At 36.1% G+C, this 18196-nt stretch overlaps 1 protein-coding gene across 1 annotated transcript in view; it reads right to left on the bottom strand.

Moving 5' to 3' along the window:
• Positions 1 to 18196, bottom strand: part of ATP7A (ATPase copper transporting alpha) — a 118709-nt gene that overhangs the window by 30279 nt on the left and 70234 nt on the right. The window contains exons 6-9 of the mRNA XM_029240806.1: positions 9866 to 10029; positions 4858 to 5019; positions 2766 to 2842; positions 2345 to 2570 (exon numbers count right to left, since the gene is read on the bottom strand). Coding sequence (XP_029096639.1) covers positions 2345 to 2570; positions 2766 to 2842; positions 4858 to 5019; positions 9866 to 10029 — 629 coding nt within the window. The remainder of the gene's footprint in view (positions 1 to 2344; positions 2571 to 2765; positions 2843 to 4857; positions 5020 to 9865; positions 10030 to 18196) is intronic.

Genomic DNA, 18196 nt, shown 5'->3' with positions numbered 1-18196 from the left:
AATTCACATATATACCTCAATAACTAAGATATAGTATCAATGTTAATTTCCTTTGGCTTTTATTTAATCCATAAACAACTAAGGAGAGATTATTTTTTTTGGCTGCACCATGAGGCCTGCAGGATCTTAGTTCCCCAACCAGGGATCGAACCTGGGCCATGGGGAATTACCCTAAGGAGAGTTTTTTTTTTTTTTTTTTTAAGCTGAAACAATAGTGCTTGTATTTTAGCAGATACGTGTGTGTGTGCGTGTGGGGGGGTGGATTCAAATTGCTGTACAAGCCCTTGGCAGCTCTCTGCTATGATCCAATGGATATTCCATAATATAAAGAAAGTCAAGTGGTTCTCGGATTCTTCTTTTTGAAGCCAGCAAAAACAAGAACCAGGAAAAGAATTACATTCTTTTGACAATGATTTTTTATATAAAACTCACCTCCCTCTTTTCAAATTCAACCTATCACAAGCTATTGGATCTGTCCACTGTTTTTGTTAGGAAACATAACCCAAAAGCTTATTGTTCATTAGTATAGAGAAACATACTAAGATGTTTTAAAAATACTTATTGCTTTTTATAAGGATCAGAAAAAGGAATAGATCTATTAGATGGAAGTGTTCCACAGTAAAAGTTTATCTCAAAAGAAGAGTTGAAAAGTCCAAAGAAGACATACAGATGGCCAAGAAACACATGAAAAGATTTTCAACATCACTAATTATTTGAGAAATGCAAATCAAAACTACAATGAGGTATCCTCACAGCGGTCAGAATAGCCATCATCAGAAAATCTACAAACAATAAATGCTGGAGCGGCTGTGGAGAAAAGGGAATCCTCTTGCACTGTTGGTGGGAATGTAAATTGATACAGCCACTATGGAGAACAGTATTGAGGTTCCTCAAGAAACAAAATAGAATTACCATATGACCCAGCAATCCCACTACTGGGCATATACCCAGAGAAAACCATAATTCAAAAAGACACATGCACCCAATGTTCATTGCAGCACTATTTACAATAGCCAGGTCATGGAAGCAACCTAAATGGCCACTGACAGACGAATGGGTAAAGAAGATGTGGTACATATATACAATGGAATATTACTCAGCCATAAAAGAGAATTAAATTGGATTATTTGTAGAGACGTGGATGGACCTAGAGACTGTCAAACAGAGTGAAGTAAGTCATAAAAACAAAACAAATATCATATATTAACGCATATATGTGGAATCTAGAAAAATGGTACAGATGAACCAGTTTGCAAGGCAGAAATGGAGACACAGATGTAGAGAACAAACGTATGGGCACCAAGGGGGAAAGTGGGGGCCAGGGGAGGATGATGAATTGGGAGATTGGGATTGACATATGTACACTAATATGTATAAAATGGATAACTAATAAGAACCTGCTGTACAAAAAAAAGAAATAAAATAAAATTTAAAAAAAACATACAGAGAGTAATGAACTTAAGTGCCATGGAGAAATAATATAACTATTATGATTATTTTACAGAATAAATTAATAATAAATATATTAAAATAAAATATATTTAATATAATTTATATAAAGAGAATTTTAATGCATTTAATATAAAATATAAATATAAAGAAATAAAATATAACATTTTATCAATTCTTTTCCAACTTAGGTTGTTACAGAATATTGAGCAGACAATGTTATGTGGCAGCCTGGATGGAAGGGGAATCTGGGGGAGAATGGATACATGTATATGTATGGCTGAGTCACTTTGCTGTGCACCTGAAACTATCACAACGTTGTTTATCAGCTACACTCCAATATAAAATAAAAAGTTAAAAAAAAGAATATTGAGCAGTTCCCTGTGCTATACAGTAGGTCCTTGTTGGCCATTATCCATTTTAAATATAGCAGCATGTACATGTCAATCCCAGACTTCCTACATGCATATGTATAACCGAATCACTTTGTTGTACACCTGAAACTAACACAACATTATTAATCTATTGTACTCCAATATAAAATAAAAAGTTAAAAAAAAGACAATAAAAATAAAATAAAGTATAACATTTTATTATTATAATAACTTTAAATATAAAGTTACATACAATAGCAGATATGAATACCAAATTCATAACTGAAGATGAACTGAACTCTTATTCTCTGCTTTGTCATTAAACAGTATCCTTCGGGGTTAAAATGGAATTTATTATTATCTACTTTAACCACTCAGTTTAAGATTATTTTTGTAAAGCATCCAGCATAAAATGATCGTACTTCTGGCCAATATTTGTTGTACGATTGAAAATAGCCTCACCTATCACATTCTGGCTATTTTTCATTATTAATAAATATACTTGCTAACATTTCACTTGCCTGTACAGGTACACACAATAAAAAAGATAGCAAATTCATGATGGACAATCCTGGCAGGATCTGGCGCTCCAGGAACGTAGAAGAATGAATGCTAATCATTTCTTCTTGGCTCATGTTCTGATTATGGTGAAGAGTTGCAAGGTGGTGGTCCATAACCATCATATATATCATCAGCCCCATTACAGGAATACAGAAAAACAGGCTCACAAGAAAGGCCCGTCGCCATCTAATATAGAAAAGAAAAATCATTTGAGTAAATAGGTAATGGTTAAAGATTCTATGTACTATAAGGAAATATAACTTGTGACCAATTCCCACCCAGTGTAAGGATGATATTGAAAAAACTGACATGCTAACAGTTTATTAAATTTGTAAAGAGGAATCAAAATCTGCTTTTCATTGACATTCCAAAAGTACTTACTGTCTTATCTCTCGCTTATGGTCTAGGTGGCTTGCTGACCGGTCCTTCTTGACCAAAGAAGCTTCAAAACCTAAGCTCTAAGGAAATTAATGAGAAAACAATTATTTCACTGAATGTATAAATATTACCTACAGAAATTCTAAGCTGTGGTATTGTCATTAAGAACAACTCAATTCAATTACTAAGTGCAAGTCATTCTGGGGAATATAAAGATGAAGATGTGCTTCCTTCTCTTAATTACCTTTGTTTCTAATCTTTCATCAAAGAAATGAGTATTTTCTCAACTCTATTTGATGTCTATCCTACTGTTCTCAAACTACTGATTTAACTCAAGTGCAGTTGTCCTCAGTAGAGGTTCTTATATCAAGAAGTCAACTAAAGCCTCCAATAAGTAATTTTTGAAAAAAGCAGAATCTATTACTTGGTCAGGCCGACAGAGTGTATGATGACCTAATAAAGACAGAATTGAGATATATACACTACTATGTATAAAATAGATAACTAATAAGAACCTACTGTATAGCACAGGGAACTCTACTCAATATTCTGTAATGATCTATATGGGAATAGAATCTAAAAAAGAGTGGAGGGCTTCCCTGGTGGCGCAGTGGTTGAGAGTCTGCCTGCCGATGCAGGGGACATGGGTTCGTGCCCTGGTCCGGGAAGATCCCACATGCCGCGGAGCGGCTAGGCCCGTGAGCCATGGCCACTGAGCCTGCGCATCCAGAGCCTGTGCTCCGCAACGGGAGAGGCCACAACAGTGAGAGGCCCGCATACCGCAAAAAAAAAAAAAGAGAGTGGATATATGTATAACTGATTCACTTTGCTGTACAGCAGAAACTAACACAACATTGTAAAGCAACTATACTCCAATAAAAAGAAGAGAATTCAGCAGTAAAATCATAAATCGTACACTTAGACAAGCATCTACTAGTACTGATGTATATTAATCACTTTATTTTTAATTTTAGCTTTGACATCTATCAAGTCATTGATCCATCCATCCCCTGAAAGTACAGAAAACTGAATAATAGGCCACAAAAGCTAGCACCATACTAAATATATTATTCAAGGGTTTGCATATGCAGTCTTTATTCTTGTTGTACCCGAAAAAAGAACACGAACGAAAATTTTCCGCAATAAAATAAAGTACTGAAAGAAAATTACACCTAAGTAAGACTCATATGAACATAGACAGTAACATACACTATATTTCAAACTGCTAGGGAAAATGCTGCCATCTTACATTTCTTGGCAGTATAACACAGTGAAAAGAGCAAGCATGAGCATTGGAGTCAGAAAGATTAGGCTCAAATCCCAGCTATGACACTTACTACCTATGTGACTTTGAGGAAGTAACATCTCATAACCTGAGTTTCCTCACTTCCAAAATGAAGATGACAGCACTGTTGTGAGAATTAAATCAAGAGTTGAAGCTTTGCAATTTTGGTAACTGGCACATAGTAGATACTCAATAATGCTAGCTTCACAAAGATGTTAATGGTATTACTATCTACATTAACAGGATCTTACCTGAATGATTAATATGCTTTTTAGATCATTAGAACACCAATGCTAGACCACAGTGAAACTTCTAAAGCACTTTAACATGTATTACCACTTAAGATTTACTGAAGACTGCAGGATGAATTTGTCACAGAGAAAAAGGTTTGGTCTTTTAAATTTCTTACTTTAACTATGATATCATTTGCTTTGACCTAACAAACAATACAGCATCTAGCAGGATGCTTCACTTTCTTAGTGATTAACATGAATTTTACTCATAACAAATTGTACTTTGCTTACATTTTCTAAATATTTTTAAATGATCTGTGGTTCTGCCTTAAGTCTGCTCCTGATTAATAGTGCCAATGTGCCTTTACCTAATTCCTCCTGACGAAGACCAAAAAAAAAAAAAAGAAAGAAAAAGGCAGACACTCTTATATTAAATTTTGAGACAGACGTTGTCTATAGAGGTAAACAAAGGAATCAGATTTTTCTCATCATCTCTATCTGATACAAACCAGAAGTGATTCAAGGTAGTGCTGACTAGATAGGTAAGAACACAGAAATGCAAAGTCTTGGCACTTACTTCAATTGTATGAATAATATCTCTGGGACCAATAATTTCTGGATCATATTTAATATGTGCTTTGTTGGTTGCCAGGGCCACAGAGCAGTAGAAGATCCCTCCATGTTTTGTGAGGGTAGACTCTATTTTATGTACACAGGAGGCACATGTCATTCCTCTCACCTGTTAAAGACAAAGGTTTTGTTATTCAGAAATATACTTTTTTCCTCTATTAAATGTGTGTTGTTACTTTAAACTAAAAGAACTCTTGTAACAAGGGATTAACACACAAGATCTTATCTGCACTATTAATATGCTTTAGATTATGATCATTAGATCACTGTTTTTATATCACATTGAACAAAGATATGGTCCCAGCTGCAACATTAAGGATCTCATTAAGTCTCCATCTTCCTGTTATTACTCAGTGATAGAGGATTTGACAACTATCATTGCTTCTTGTATTCAATGTCTTGCTTCCCTCTAGATTTTTTTCACCCTGCTAATGTATATAAGTATGTATGTGTGTGTGTGTGTGTGTGTGTATATATATATATATATATATATATATATATATCCTTTAGTATTACTTCTAGTGAAGGTTAATGGATAACAAAAGTGTTCTACCTTTGTCCAAAAATGTATTTTGCCCTATGTCTTGAGTGAGGTTATACTTTAGTTGGGTATTAAATTCTAAAATGGAGGGGCAGGACTTCTGGAATGACTGTGTGAGAAGCTCAGCAAATCCTTTCCCCAAAGAGCAATGATATAACTGGACAAAAGTTTCAAAAACCAACCACTGAAAGATTATGGGAAGTAACCAAAAAGAGTACACAACAAATTACAAAGTACTTATTCAAGAATATCCACCAAAAGAATATCATTAATAGTGGAGTGAGGATTTCTGAAAATTCTCTCCTCCACAAAAGCAATTAGAAAACTGGCAAAAGTTGCTGGAACCACCTTTTTCAGAAAAGTTGGAAAAAAGGGAACCCTTGTACACTGTTGGTGGGAATGTAAATTGCTGCAGCCACTATAGAAAATGGTATGGGTGTTCCTCAAAAAACTGAAAATAGAACTACCATATGACCCAGCAATTCCACTCCTGTGTATATATCCAAAGAAAGCAAAAACACTAATTAAAACGATACATGTACCTCAATGCTCATAGCAGCATTATTTATAATAGCCAAGATATGGAAGCAACCTAAGTTCCATCAATAGATGAATGGATAAAGTAGATGTGATACACACACACACACACACACACACACACACACACACACACAATGGAATACTACTCAGCTATAAAAAAGAATGAAATTTTGCCATTTGCAACAACATGGATAGACTTGGAGGGTATTATACTTAGTGAAATAAGTCAGACAGAGAAAGACAAATACTGTATCTTATCATCTATATGTGGAATCTAAACAATAAAACAAAGAAATGAATATAATAAACAGAAACCTACACATAGAGAACAAGCTAGTGGTTACCAATGGGGAAAGGGAAAGGGGTTGGGGCAAGATAGGGGTAGGGATTAAAAGGTACAAACTACTATGTACAAAATAAATAAGCTATGAGGATATATTGTACAGAACAGGATATACAGCCAATATTTTACAATAACTTTAAATGGAGTATATATAATCTGTAAGAATTTTGAATCACTATGCTGTACACCTGAAACTAATATTGTAAATCATCTACACCTCAATTTAAAAAACTGATTAAAAAAGAAATCTGAAAATTAAACAAAAGCTTACAGCAATGCAGGAAGCATTTATTCAAGAAAATCAGATAAATTCCAATAAAACATCAAGCTATATGGCATTACAGTTTGCCATATTCCCATCCCCTCTCCTCCAGCTCTGGGGTAGCCATGAAGACCGATCATGGTGAAAAACAGCATCAGGAAAGCTATCAGAGAGGACAGAAAAGGATTGGAGTACCTTCAAAGCCTCATTCCCAGACAACTGTCATTATTTGGCTTGTCTGATGGTTCTCCACTTGCAAAGATGTCTGTTTGTCCTGATGACCCAGTGAATACAAAAAGCCTTTTCCCCAGGAGAATTTGTCAGAAACAATTAGAGGAAATTATTTAACCTTGTGGCTGCCTGAGCCAATGGATAACAGTTGGAGCAAACAAGAGACTAACAAAAAAGCCTAAAAAGGAAAGCCAGGAAGCAAGACGTCCATAAGCGCTGCAACATATTCCTAGGAATCTAGAAGGCCATGCACATGCATAGGGTTATGCACATGTCCAGGGCTGTGTGTATATTCAAAAAAGAACTGAAAAGGCCCTAACTTCTCACCTCAGGCTGACCTTTAGGCTCCATAGAAGCAGGAGTCGAAGGGTAAGGCAAAACTGACAGCTGCATGGCTGAGTGTTCAAGGCATGCCCCAACATTTACAAAGAGCTCTTTAGCAAAGACTAGGAGACTTATTGGTTCCAGATATTTAAGGAAATCACTGTCTGATCATTAGCTGACAACTGAGCTAACCAAACAGAGATTTCAGTGGCCACACACAACAAAGAACACAGACTTTATAGAATTAGTTCAGAAGTCACTGAACAAACAATAACAATGACAAACAGCAACAAATAACAAACCCTGAGGAGAGGGGAAGAATCTTATTTCCAGAGTTACTACATTATATTTTCAACAAAAACTGTCAGACATACAATGAAACAAGAAAGTATGGCCTATACACAGGAAAAAACTTTCCCTGATGAAGCCCAGACATTGGATTTACTAGGCAAAGATCTTGAATCAGCTATTTTAAATATATTCACTGAACTAAAGGAAATGATGTAAAAAGAATTAAAGGAAAGTATGAGACAATATCCCACCAAACAGAGAGTATCAATAAAGACAGAGAGATTATTAGAAAGGCCCAATGGAAGTTTGGAGTTGAAAAGTACAATAACTGAAATGAAATCAGTACCTATAGTGAAATTTATAAGTGCCAATATTTTAAAGTAAGAAAGATCTCAAATAAATAACCTAACTTTCTACCTTAAGACACTAGAAAAAGTAAAACAAACTAAACCTAAAGCAAACAGATGGAAGGAAATAACAAAGGTTAGAGTGAGAATTAACAAAAGAGAGAATAGAGAAAATCAACAAAACCAAAAGTTGGTTACTTGAAAAGATTGACAAAACTGACAAACTTTTGGCTGGAGTGATGAAGGGAAAAAAAAAAGAAGGCTCAAATGATTAATATCAAGAATGAGGACTGACTGGTAATAGGTATGGGGTTTCTTTTTTGGGGTGATGAAAATGTTTTGAAATTTGATAGTGGTGATTAGTTGTACAACTCTGAGAATATATTAAAAACCACTGAACTGTACACTTTAAAAGGGTGAGTTTTATGGTATGTAAATTATATTTCAATAAAGCTATTAATTTTTAGAAGTCTTTAAAAAGTACAAACCAACCCATTCTTTGTAATAGCTGCTTAGTATCCCATGGTATGGATGTATATATCAGTCTCCAATGACCGACATTTAGTTTGTTTCCTATCTTTTGCTATTATAAAAATACTACAATAGGACTTCCCTGGTAGTCCAGTGGTTAAGACTCTGTGCTTCCAATGCAGGGGGCGCAGGTTCAATTCCTGGTCAGGGAACTAAGATCCCACATGCCACGTGTGGCATAGGCAAAAAAAAAATACTATAATGAACATCTTTGCACACATATCATTTCATACATATCCAAATATGTCTGCTGGATAATTTCCTACAAGTGGAGCTTCTGAAGCAAAGGCTATGCGCAATTTTACTTTTGATAGATATTGCCAAATTCTTCTGTTGAGTCCTTGTCTCAATTGACATTCCACCAGCAATATATGAGAGATCAAACACAGTGTTAACAAAATTGCTTTTTATCTTTACCAATCTCACAGGTGGAAAATGGTATTTCAGTGCAGTTTTAATTTGCTTTACTCTTATTAAAAGTGACATCGAACATTTTTTCATTTAAAGAGGTACTGTTTTGGTTTTTCTGTGAACTGTTAGTTCATATCCTTTACCATCTTTCTTTTGGTTTGATGGCTCTTATTGATTTACAACACTTCTTCATATATTAAGGAAATTAACCTTCATTTATGATATGAATTACAATTATTTTACTTGCCTTTAGACTTTGTTTATGGTGTTTTTCTCCCAAGAAGAAATTTTTATGTACCTGAAGTTAACAACCTTGTCTTTTATGGATTTTGTATGATATTTAGAAAGACTCTTCCTACTCTAATATTATTTTTTAAATGATAGATTGGATGTTATCACTGGGAAAAGCTAGGTAGAGGCTACAGGGAAATCCTCTGTACTATTTTAGCAATTTCTTTGTGAGTTTAAAATTATTTCCACAATGGACTGATGGACTGATGTATGATAAAACAAATATAGTAAAATGTTAATTGTAGAATCTATGCAGTGTGTGTAAGAATGTTCAACTGTACAATTCTTTTGACTTTCCTGATGTCTGAAATTTTTAAAATAGAATATTGAAAAAAGCTCCAAATATTTCTTCTAGTAATTTCATGTAGGAATCATACTATATTTTAGAAGTTGATTTTCATTTATTCATTCAAACCCAATTCTTGTTTATTGGTTCTTAATAGAGATGATTATCTTTTTGTTGTTGTTGTTGTTGTATGCGGGCCTCTCACTGTTGTGGCCTCTCCCGTTGCAGAGCACAGGCTCCGGATGTGCAGGCCCAGCAGCCATGGCTCACGGGCCTAACCGCTCCGCGGCATGTGGGGTCTTCCCGGACCGGGGCACGAACCCGTGTCCCCTGCATTGGCAGGCGGACTCTCAACCACTGTGCCACCAGGGAAGTCTGAGATGATTATCTTTTACATTCTATGCTTGAAGGCCACCATTGTCATATCTTTCCAGTTTCCTTAATTTTCATTTTATGTTTTATTGTCCCCACATTTTAATTATCTTTCAAACTCTTTTCTGAATTCTTGCCAAGTTTTTCCTGCAAATTCTATTAACCACACAAAACGTCTTACTTACAACAAGTTCCAAAACACCATCCCCTTCATCAGCATTTTGTATCACAGTGGCTCCAAATCCAAGCTCTCGGATTAACTCGGCTATCATCGGGGGTTGTATGACAGCAGGGTTATATCTCACTTCTGCCTTCCCAGCCATCAGAGCCACAAGTACAGAATATATTCCTAGGAATATTGATAAGAAAAACAATTCAGATAACATTTCTCATAAAAATAATAATCTTATAATAGTTTTTTTTTCATTTAACTGTGAAAGGATTAAGTGAATCTGGAGAAATTTATTTCTTAACTTTTGTACAGTATTGAGCCAAAATCAAATAAAACTATTTTAAAAGAAGGCTTCATTTTAAAAAACTTTTTAGTACGGAAATTTTCAAATACATACACACACACACAAAAGAGAAAACAACATAATAAACTTGATGTACCCATCTCTCAGCTTCAGTAATTATCAGTAACACTGGGCTGCTCTTGTTTCATATATATTCCTACCCACTCACTCTCTGCCCTTTACCCTGATTATTTTGAAGCAAATCCCAGATATTGTATCATATGTAAATATTTAAATACATATCACTAAAAGATAAGACTCTTTTCTTTAAAAAAGAACCATAATACCATTATCAAACCTAAAATAATTCCTCAATATCATCAAATATCCAGGCAATGTTCACATTTCCACAACTGTCTTACAACTGTTTAACACTCTTTGTTTGTTTGCTTGAATTGGGATCCAAATAATGCCCATGAATTGTAATCCATTGAGACCTTATCATGTAAATATAAAGTATTTTTAGAAACTCGTAAGACAGAGTCCTAGAGAAAGGAACTCGTGTACTTAGGAAATGACTGCAGTTGTAGCAAAGAACCCAAGAATATACCAACATACACATTACAATATTGCCAAATAACAGTAATTTCTTTCTCAAGTTTTATTGTCTGACACACACTAATCTAAAATGTTCTTATTCCTAAGAAAAAAAAAAGTGCCACACAACTTAACAAAAAAGTTCATTTTATGGCAGTCATGCTGTTCTCTGGTGTAAGCATTTTGTTAACAACCATCCCACTTCTCTAGGCCAGCTATTGCTGTAACTGCCAGGAAGAAAATTAATAACGTGAAGCAGAAACGTCAGTTCTTTCTAGGAATCAGCAACCCTTGGTGGCTACCGGACAGGGAATAGGGATCAACAGTCCATAGGTTAGATCTGGGTTTTGAAAAAAAGAAAAAATATCCAAATATTAATTTAATAATAGTTTTTAATAAGAAGACAAAGTATCTAATATAATCTAAGTTTTCTGTGTAAAAGTGGTTAAAAAATAAAATAAAATACTATTCTTTTCTTTGGAAAAAAATAATGGTTACACACTGGGTTTTGTGGGTACCAAATAATTCAGAAAATCAGATCACAGGAAAGTATCAGTAATAAGAGAAGGGTATAGAGAAAGTAGGAAAAAAATCTTCTTGCTTCAGTTGAATGTAATCTACAGCCAAAGAGAAAGAGAAAATCTGGTTTTTCAAGTTTCAAAAACATGTTTCATACTTATATAAATTATGGAAAATTTTTTAAATTCTTACTTCAAAATATAATTAGAACTCTATCAATTCATTTTAAAAAATATAATGCAGATGAAACTGAGGGAAGACCAGTGTCACTTAATTAAAAAAACAAAAGTGCATGTAGTGACCCCAGCTAGGGCAACGGTATGCCTAACTGGGTTAGGAGAAAGTAAAGGGGTAGTAGAAGGTAACTGGAAGTATCAGCTTAGTGGATTAAAGAAGAAAAAAGATCTGTAACTGTAATTTGTAACAGGCATTGCTTGTCTCATGAGAAAGGCTATTTCTGAACTGCCCCAGAAGAGTTTGTTCTAAAATTAAACAGACCCCTTGAAAACTTCTTTTTGCTTTCATTTGCTTGCAACTTCCCTCCTGTTCTTTTTTAATCACTCAAAGTGTAATTTAGCCCTGACTGCATTATAATTAGATATAATGGAGGCTGAAATGAAGGACGCAGAAATGACAGAATGCAAACAAGATAATATTGAACTGAAGATGACTCTAGTGTATAACATACATTTTGTTACAATAATGTTCTGGCCTTTACATATAAGGTGATTCCATTGGCTAGAGAATTCCATTATTACAGTATATACTTTGAGTTATTTCCCCAATAGTGGGGATAAGCTTATAATAATCATATTTATTCAGCCCTTCTGACTAACAGCATGTATCATTAAGACATCTTGGGCGAGGGCTGTTTGAGTACCAAACCTATGACTTCAGGCTCATTAAACATACTCACGTATCTCTACAGTTAACAAATCTACTATGCATACTGCGAAGTCCATTAATGTGAGTGCAAAATTTTAAGCTAAAACATCTGAGTGTGACTGATTAAAAAACAATATTGTAGAATGGCTTGAAGATGGTGGACAAGAAGGACCTGCCCTCACTCCCTCCTGTGAAAGCACCAGAATCACAACTAACTGCTGAACAATCATCGACAGGAAGACACGCGAACTCACCAAAAAGATACCCCACATCCAAAGACAAAGGAGAATCCACAATGAGACAGTAGGAGGGGCGCAATCACAATAAAATCAAATCCCATAACTGCTGGGTGGGTGACTCACAAACTGGAGAACACTTATACCACAGAAGTCCATCCACTGGAGTGAAGGTTCTGAGCCCCACGTCAGGCTTCCCATCCTGGGGGTCCGGCAATGGGAAGAGCAATTCCTTGAGAATCAGACTTTGAAGGCTGGCGGGATTTGATTGCAGGACTTTGACAGGACTGGGGGAAACAGAGACTCCACCCTTGGAGGGCACACACAAAATAGTGTATGCATCAGGACCCAGGGGAAGGAGCAGTGAACCCATAGGAGACTGAATCAGACTTATCTGCTACTGTTGAAGGGTCTCCTGCAGAGGCAGGGGGTGGCTGTGTCTCACAGTGAGGACAAGGACACTGGCAGCAGAAGTTCTGGGAAGTGCTGCTTGGTGTGAGCCCTAGCAGAGTCCGCCATTGCTCCCACCAAAGAGCCCAGTAGGCTCAAGGGTTGGGTCGCCTCAGGCCAAACAACCAACAGGGAGGGAACGAAGCCCCACCCATCAGCAGACAAGGGAATTAAAGTTTAACTGAGCTCTGCCCACCAGAGCAGCACCCAGCTCTACCCACCACCACTCCCGCCCATCAGGAAACTTGCTCAAGCCTCTTAGATAGCCTCATCCACCAGAGGGCAGACAACAGAAGCAAGAAGAACTACAATCCTGCAGCCTGTGGAACAAAAACCACATTCACAGAAACACAGACAAGATGAAAAGGCAGAGGACTATGTACTAGATGAAGGAACAAGATAAAACCCCAGAAAAACAACTAAATGAAGTGGAGATAGGCAACCTTCCAGAAACAGAATTCAGAATAATGATAGTGAAGATGATCCAGGATCTTGGAAAAAGAATGGAGGCACAGATCGAGAAGACACAAGAAATGTTTAACATACACCTAGAAGAATTAAAGAACAAACACCTAGAAGAATTAAAGAACAAACAAACAAAGATAAACAATACAATAACTGAAATGAAAATTACACTAGAAGGAATCAATAGCAGAATAACTGAGGCAGAAGAACAGATAAGTGACCTGGAGGACAGAATGATGGAAAAAACTGCCATGGAACAGAATAAAGAAAAAAGAATGAAAAGAAATGAAGAAGCCTAAGAGACCTCTGGGACAACATTAAGCTCAACAACATTTGCATTATACAGGTCCCAGAAGGAGAAGAAAGAGAGAAGGACCCAAGAAAATATTTGAAGAGATTATAGTCAAAAACATTCCTAACATGGGAAAGGAAAGAGCCACCCAAGTCCAGGAAGCACAGACAGTCCCATATAGGATAAACCCAAAGAGAAACACGCCAAGACACATAGTAATCAAACTATCAAAAATTAAAGACAAAGAAAAATTATTGAAAGCAGCAAGGGGAAAACAAGAAATAACATACAAGGGAACTCCCATAAGGTTAACAGCTGATTTCTCAGCAGAAACTCTACAAGCCAGAAGGGAGTGGCATGATATACTTAAAGTGATGAAAGGGAAAAACCTACAACCAAGATTACCCTACCCAGCAAGGATCTCATTCAGATTGGATGGAGAAATCAAAAGCTTTACAGACAAGCAAAAGCTAAGAGAATTCAGCACCACCAAACCAGCTCTACAACAAATGCTAAAGGAAATACTCTAAGTGGGAACTATAAGAGAAGAAAAGGACCTACAAAAACAAACCCAAAACGATTAAGAAAATGGTAAAAGGAACATACATATTGATAATTACCTTAAACATGAATGGATTAAATGCTCCAACCAAAAGACACAGGCTCATTGAATGGATACAAAAACAAGACCCATACATATGCTGTCTACAAGAGACCCACTTCAGACCTAGGGACACATACAGACTGAAAGTGAGGGGATGGAAAAAGATATTCCATGCAAAAGGAAATCAAAAGAAAGCTGGAGTAGCAATACTCATATCACATAAAATAGACTTTAAAGTAAAGAAATGTTACAAGAGACAAGGAAGGACACTACATAATGAACAAGAAATCAAACCAAGGAGAAGACAACAATTATAAATATATATGCGCCCAACATAGGAACACCTCAATACATAAGGCAACTGCTAACAGCCAAAAAAGAGGAAATTGACAGTAACATACTAATAGTGGGGGAATTTAACACCTCACTTACACCAATGGACAGATCATCCAAACAGAAAATTAATAAGGAAACAGAAACTTTAAATGACACAATAGACCAGATATATTTAATTGATATTTATAGGACATTGCATCCAAAAACAGCAGATTACACTTTCTTCTCAAGTGCACATGGAACATACTCCAGGACTGATCACATCTTGGGTCACAGATCAGGCCTCAGTAAATTTAAGAAAACTGAAATCATATCAAGCATCTTTTCTGACCACCACCCTATGAGATTAGAAATGAATTAGAGGGAAAAAAACATAAAAAATACAAACACATGGAGGGTAAACAATATGTTACTAACTAAGAGATCACTGAAGAAATCAAAGAGGAAACCAAAAAATACCTAGAGATAAATGAGAATGAAAACACGACGACCCAAAACCTATGGGATGCAGCAAAAGCAGTTCTACAAGGGAAGTTTACAGCTATACAAGCCTACCTCAAGAAACAAGAAAAATCTCAAATAAACAATCTAACCTTACACCTAAAGGAACTAGGGAAAGAAGAACAAACAAAATCCAAAGTTAGCAGAAGGAAAGGAATCATAAAGATCAGAGCAGAAATAAATGAAACAGAAACAAAGAAAATAATAGCAAAGATCAATAAAACTAAAAGCTGGCTCTCTGAAAAGATAAACAAAACTGATAAACCATTAGCCAGACTCATCAAGAAAAAGAGGGAGAGGACTCAAATCAATAAAATTAGAAATGAAAAACGAAAAGTTACAACAGACACCACAGACATACAAAGCATCCTGAGAGACTACTACGAGCAACTCTGTGCCAATCAAAATGGACGACCTGGAAGAAATGGACAAATTTTTAGAAAGGTATAACCTTCCAAGACTGAACCAGGAAGAAAGAGAAAATACGAACAGACCAATCACAAGTAATGAAATTGAAACTGTTATTAAAAATCTTCCAAAAAACAAAAGTTCAGGACCAGATGGCTACACAGATGAATTTATCAAACATTTAGAGAAGAGCTAACACCCATCCTTCTCAAACTCTTCCAAAAACGTACAGGGGAAGGAACATTCCCAAACTCATTCTATGAGGCCACCATCACCCTGATACCAAAATCAGACAAAGATGCTACAAAAAAAGAAAATTACACACCAGTATCACTCATGAATATACATGCAAACATCCTCAACAAAATACTAGCAAACAGAATCCAACAACACATTAAAAGGATCACACACCATGATTGAGTGGGATTTATCTCAGGGATGCAAGGATTCTTCAATATATGCAAATCAATCAATGTGATACACCATATTAACAAAGTGAAAAATAAAAACCATAGGATCATCTCAATGGATGCAGAAAAAGCTTTTGACAAAATTCAACACCTATTTAGGATAAAAACTCTCCAGAAAGTGGGCAGAGAGGGAACCTACCTCAACATAATAAAGGCCATATATGACAAACCCACAGCAAACATCATTCTCAATGGTGAAAAACTGAAACCATTTCCTCTAAGATCAGGAACAAGACAAGGATGACCGCTCTTGCCACTATTATTCAACACAGTTTTGGAACTCCTAGCCATGGCAATCAGAGAAGAAAAAGAAATAAAAGGAATATAAATTGGAAAAGAAGAAGTAAAACTGTCACTGTTTGCCAATGACATGATACTCTACATAGAGAATCCTAAAGATGCTACCAGAAAACTACTAGAGCTAAACAATGAATTTGGTAAAGTAGCAGGATACAAAATTAATGGACAGAAATCTCTTGCATTCCTATACACTAACAACAAAAGATCAGAAAGATAAATTGAGGAAACACTCCCATTTACCACTGCAAGAAAAAGAATAGAATACCTAGGAATAAACCTACCTAGGGAAACAAAAGACCTGTATGCAGAAAACTATAAGACAGTGATGAAAGAAATTAAAGATGATACAAACAGATGGACAGATACACCATGTTCTTGGATTGGAAGAATCAATATTGTGAAAATGACTATACTACCCAAAGCAATCTACAGATTCAATGCAATCCCTATCAAATTACCTATAGCATTTTTTTACAGAACTAGAACAAAAAATCTTAAAATTTGTATGGAGACACAAAAGACCCCTTATAGCCAAAGTAGTCTTGTGGGAAAAAAACGGAGCTGGAGGAATCAGGCTCCTTGACTTCAGACTATACTATAAAGGGACAGTAATCAAGACAATATGGTGCTGGCACAAAAACAGAAATATAGATCAATGGAACAGGATAGAAAGCCCAGAGATAAACCCACACACCTATGGTTAACTAATCTATGACAAAGGAGACAAGGATATACAGTGGAGAAAAGACAGTGTCTTCAATAATTGGTGCTGGGAAAACTGGACAGCTACACGTAAAAGAATGAAACTAGAACACTCCCTAACACCATACACAAAAATAAACTCAAAATGGATTAAAGACCTAAATGTAAGACTGGACACTATAAAACTCTTAGAGGAAAACACAGGAAGAACACTCTTTGACATAAATTGCAGCAAGATCTTCTTTGATCCACCTCTTAGAGTAATGGAAATAAAAACAAAAATAAACAAATGGGACCGAATGATAGTTAAAAGCTTTTGCAAATCAAAGGAAACTACAAACAAGACACAAAGACAACCCTCAGAATGGGAGAAAATATTTGCAAACAAAGCAAGTGACAAAGGATTAATCTCCGAAATATACAAGCAGCTCATGCAGCTCAGTATCAAGAAAAACAGGGCTTCCCTGGTGGCGCAGTGGTTGAGAGTCCGCCTGCCGATGCAGGGGACACAGGTTCGTGCCCCGGTCCGGGAGGATCCCACATGCCACGGAGTGGCTAGGCCCGTGAGCCATGGCCACTGAGCCTGCACGTCCAGAGCCTGTGCTCCACAACGGAAGAGGCCACAGCAGTGAGAGGTCCGCGTACCACAAAAAAAAAAAAAAAAAAAATCAAGAAAAACAAAGAACCCAATCCAAAAATGGGCAGAAGACCTAAATAGACATTTCTCCAAAGAAGATATACAGATGGCCAACAAACACATGAGAGGATGTTCAATATCACTAATCATTAGAGAAATGTAAATCAAAACTACAATGAGGTAACACCTCACACCAGTCAGAATGGCCATCATCAAAAAATCTACAAACAATAAATGCTGGAGAGGCTGTGGAGAAAAGGGAACACTCCTGCACTGTTGGTGGGAATGTAAATTGATAGAGCCACTATGGAGAACAATATGGAGGTTCCTTAAAAAACTAAAAATAGAATTATCATATGACCCAGCAATCCCACTACTGGGCATATACACAGAGAAAACCATAATTCAAAAAGACACATGCACCCCAATGTTCATTGCAGCACTATTTACAATAGCCAGGTCAAGGAAGCAACCTAAATGCCCATCGACAGACAAATGGATAAAGAAGATGTGGTACATATATACAAGGGAATATTACTCAGCCATAAAAAGGAATGAAATCGGGTCATTTGTAGAGACGTGGATGGATGTAGAGGCTGTCAAGCACAGTGAAGTAAGTCAGAAAGAGAAAAACAAATATCGTATATTAATGCATATAT

Source organism: Monodon monoceros, unplaced genomic scaffold (assembly GCF_005190385.1).
Source record: "Monodon monoceros isolate NGI ecotype Baffin Bay Population unplaced genomic scaffold, NGI_Narwhal_1 Super_Scaffold_22, whole genome shotgun sequence".
Classification (NCBI taxonomy): Eukaryota; Metazoa; Chordata; class Mammalia; order Artiodactyla; family Monodontidae; genus Monodon; species Monodon monoceros.
Note: the sequence above shows the minus strand (reverse complement) of the source record. Positions and strands in the feature narration are given on the sequence as shown.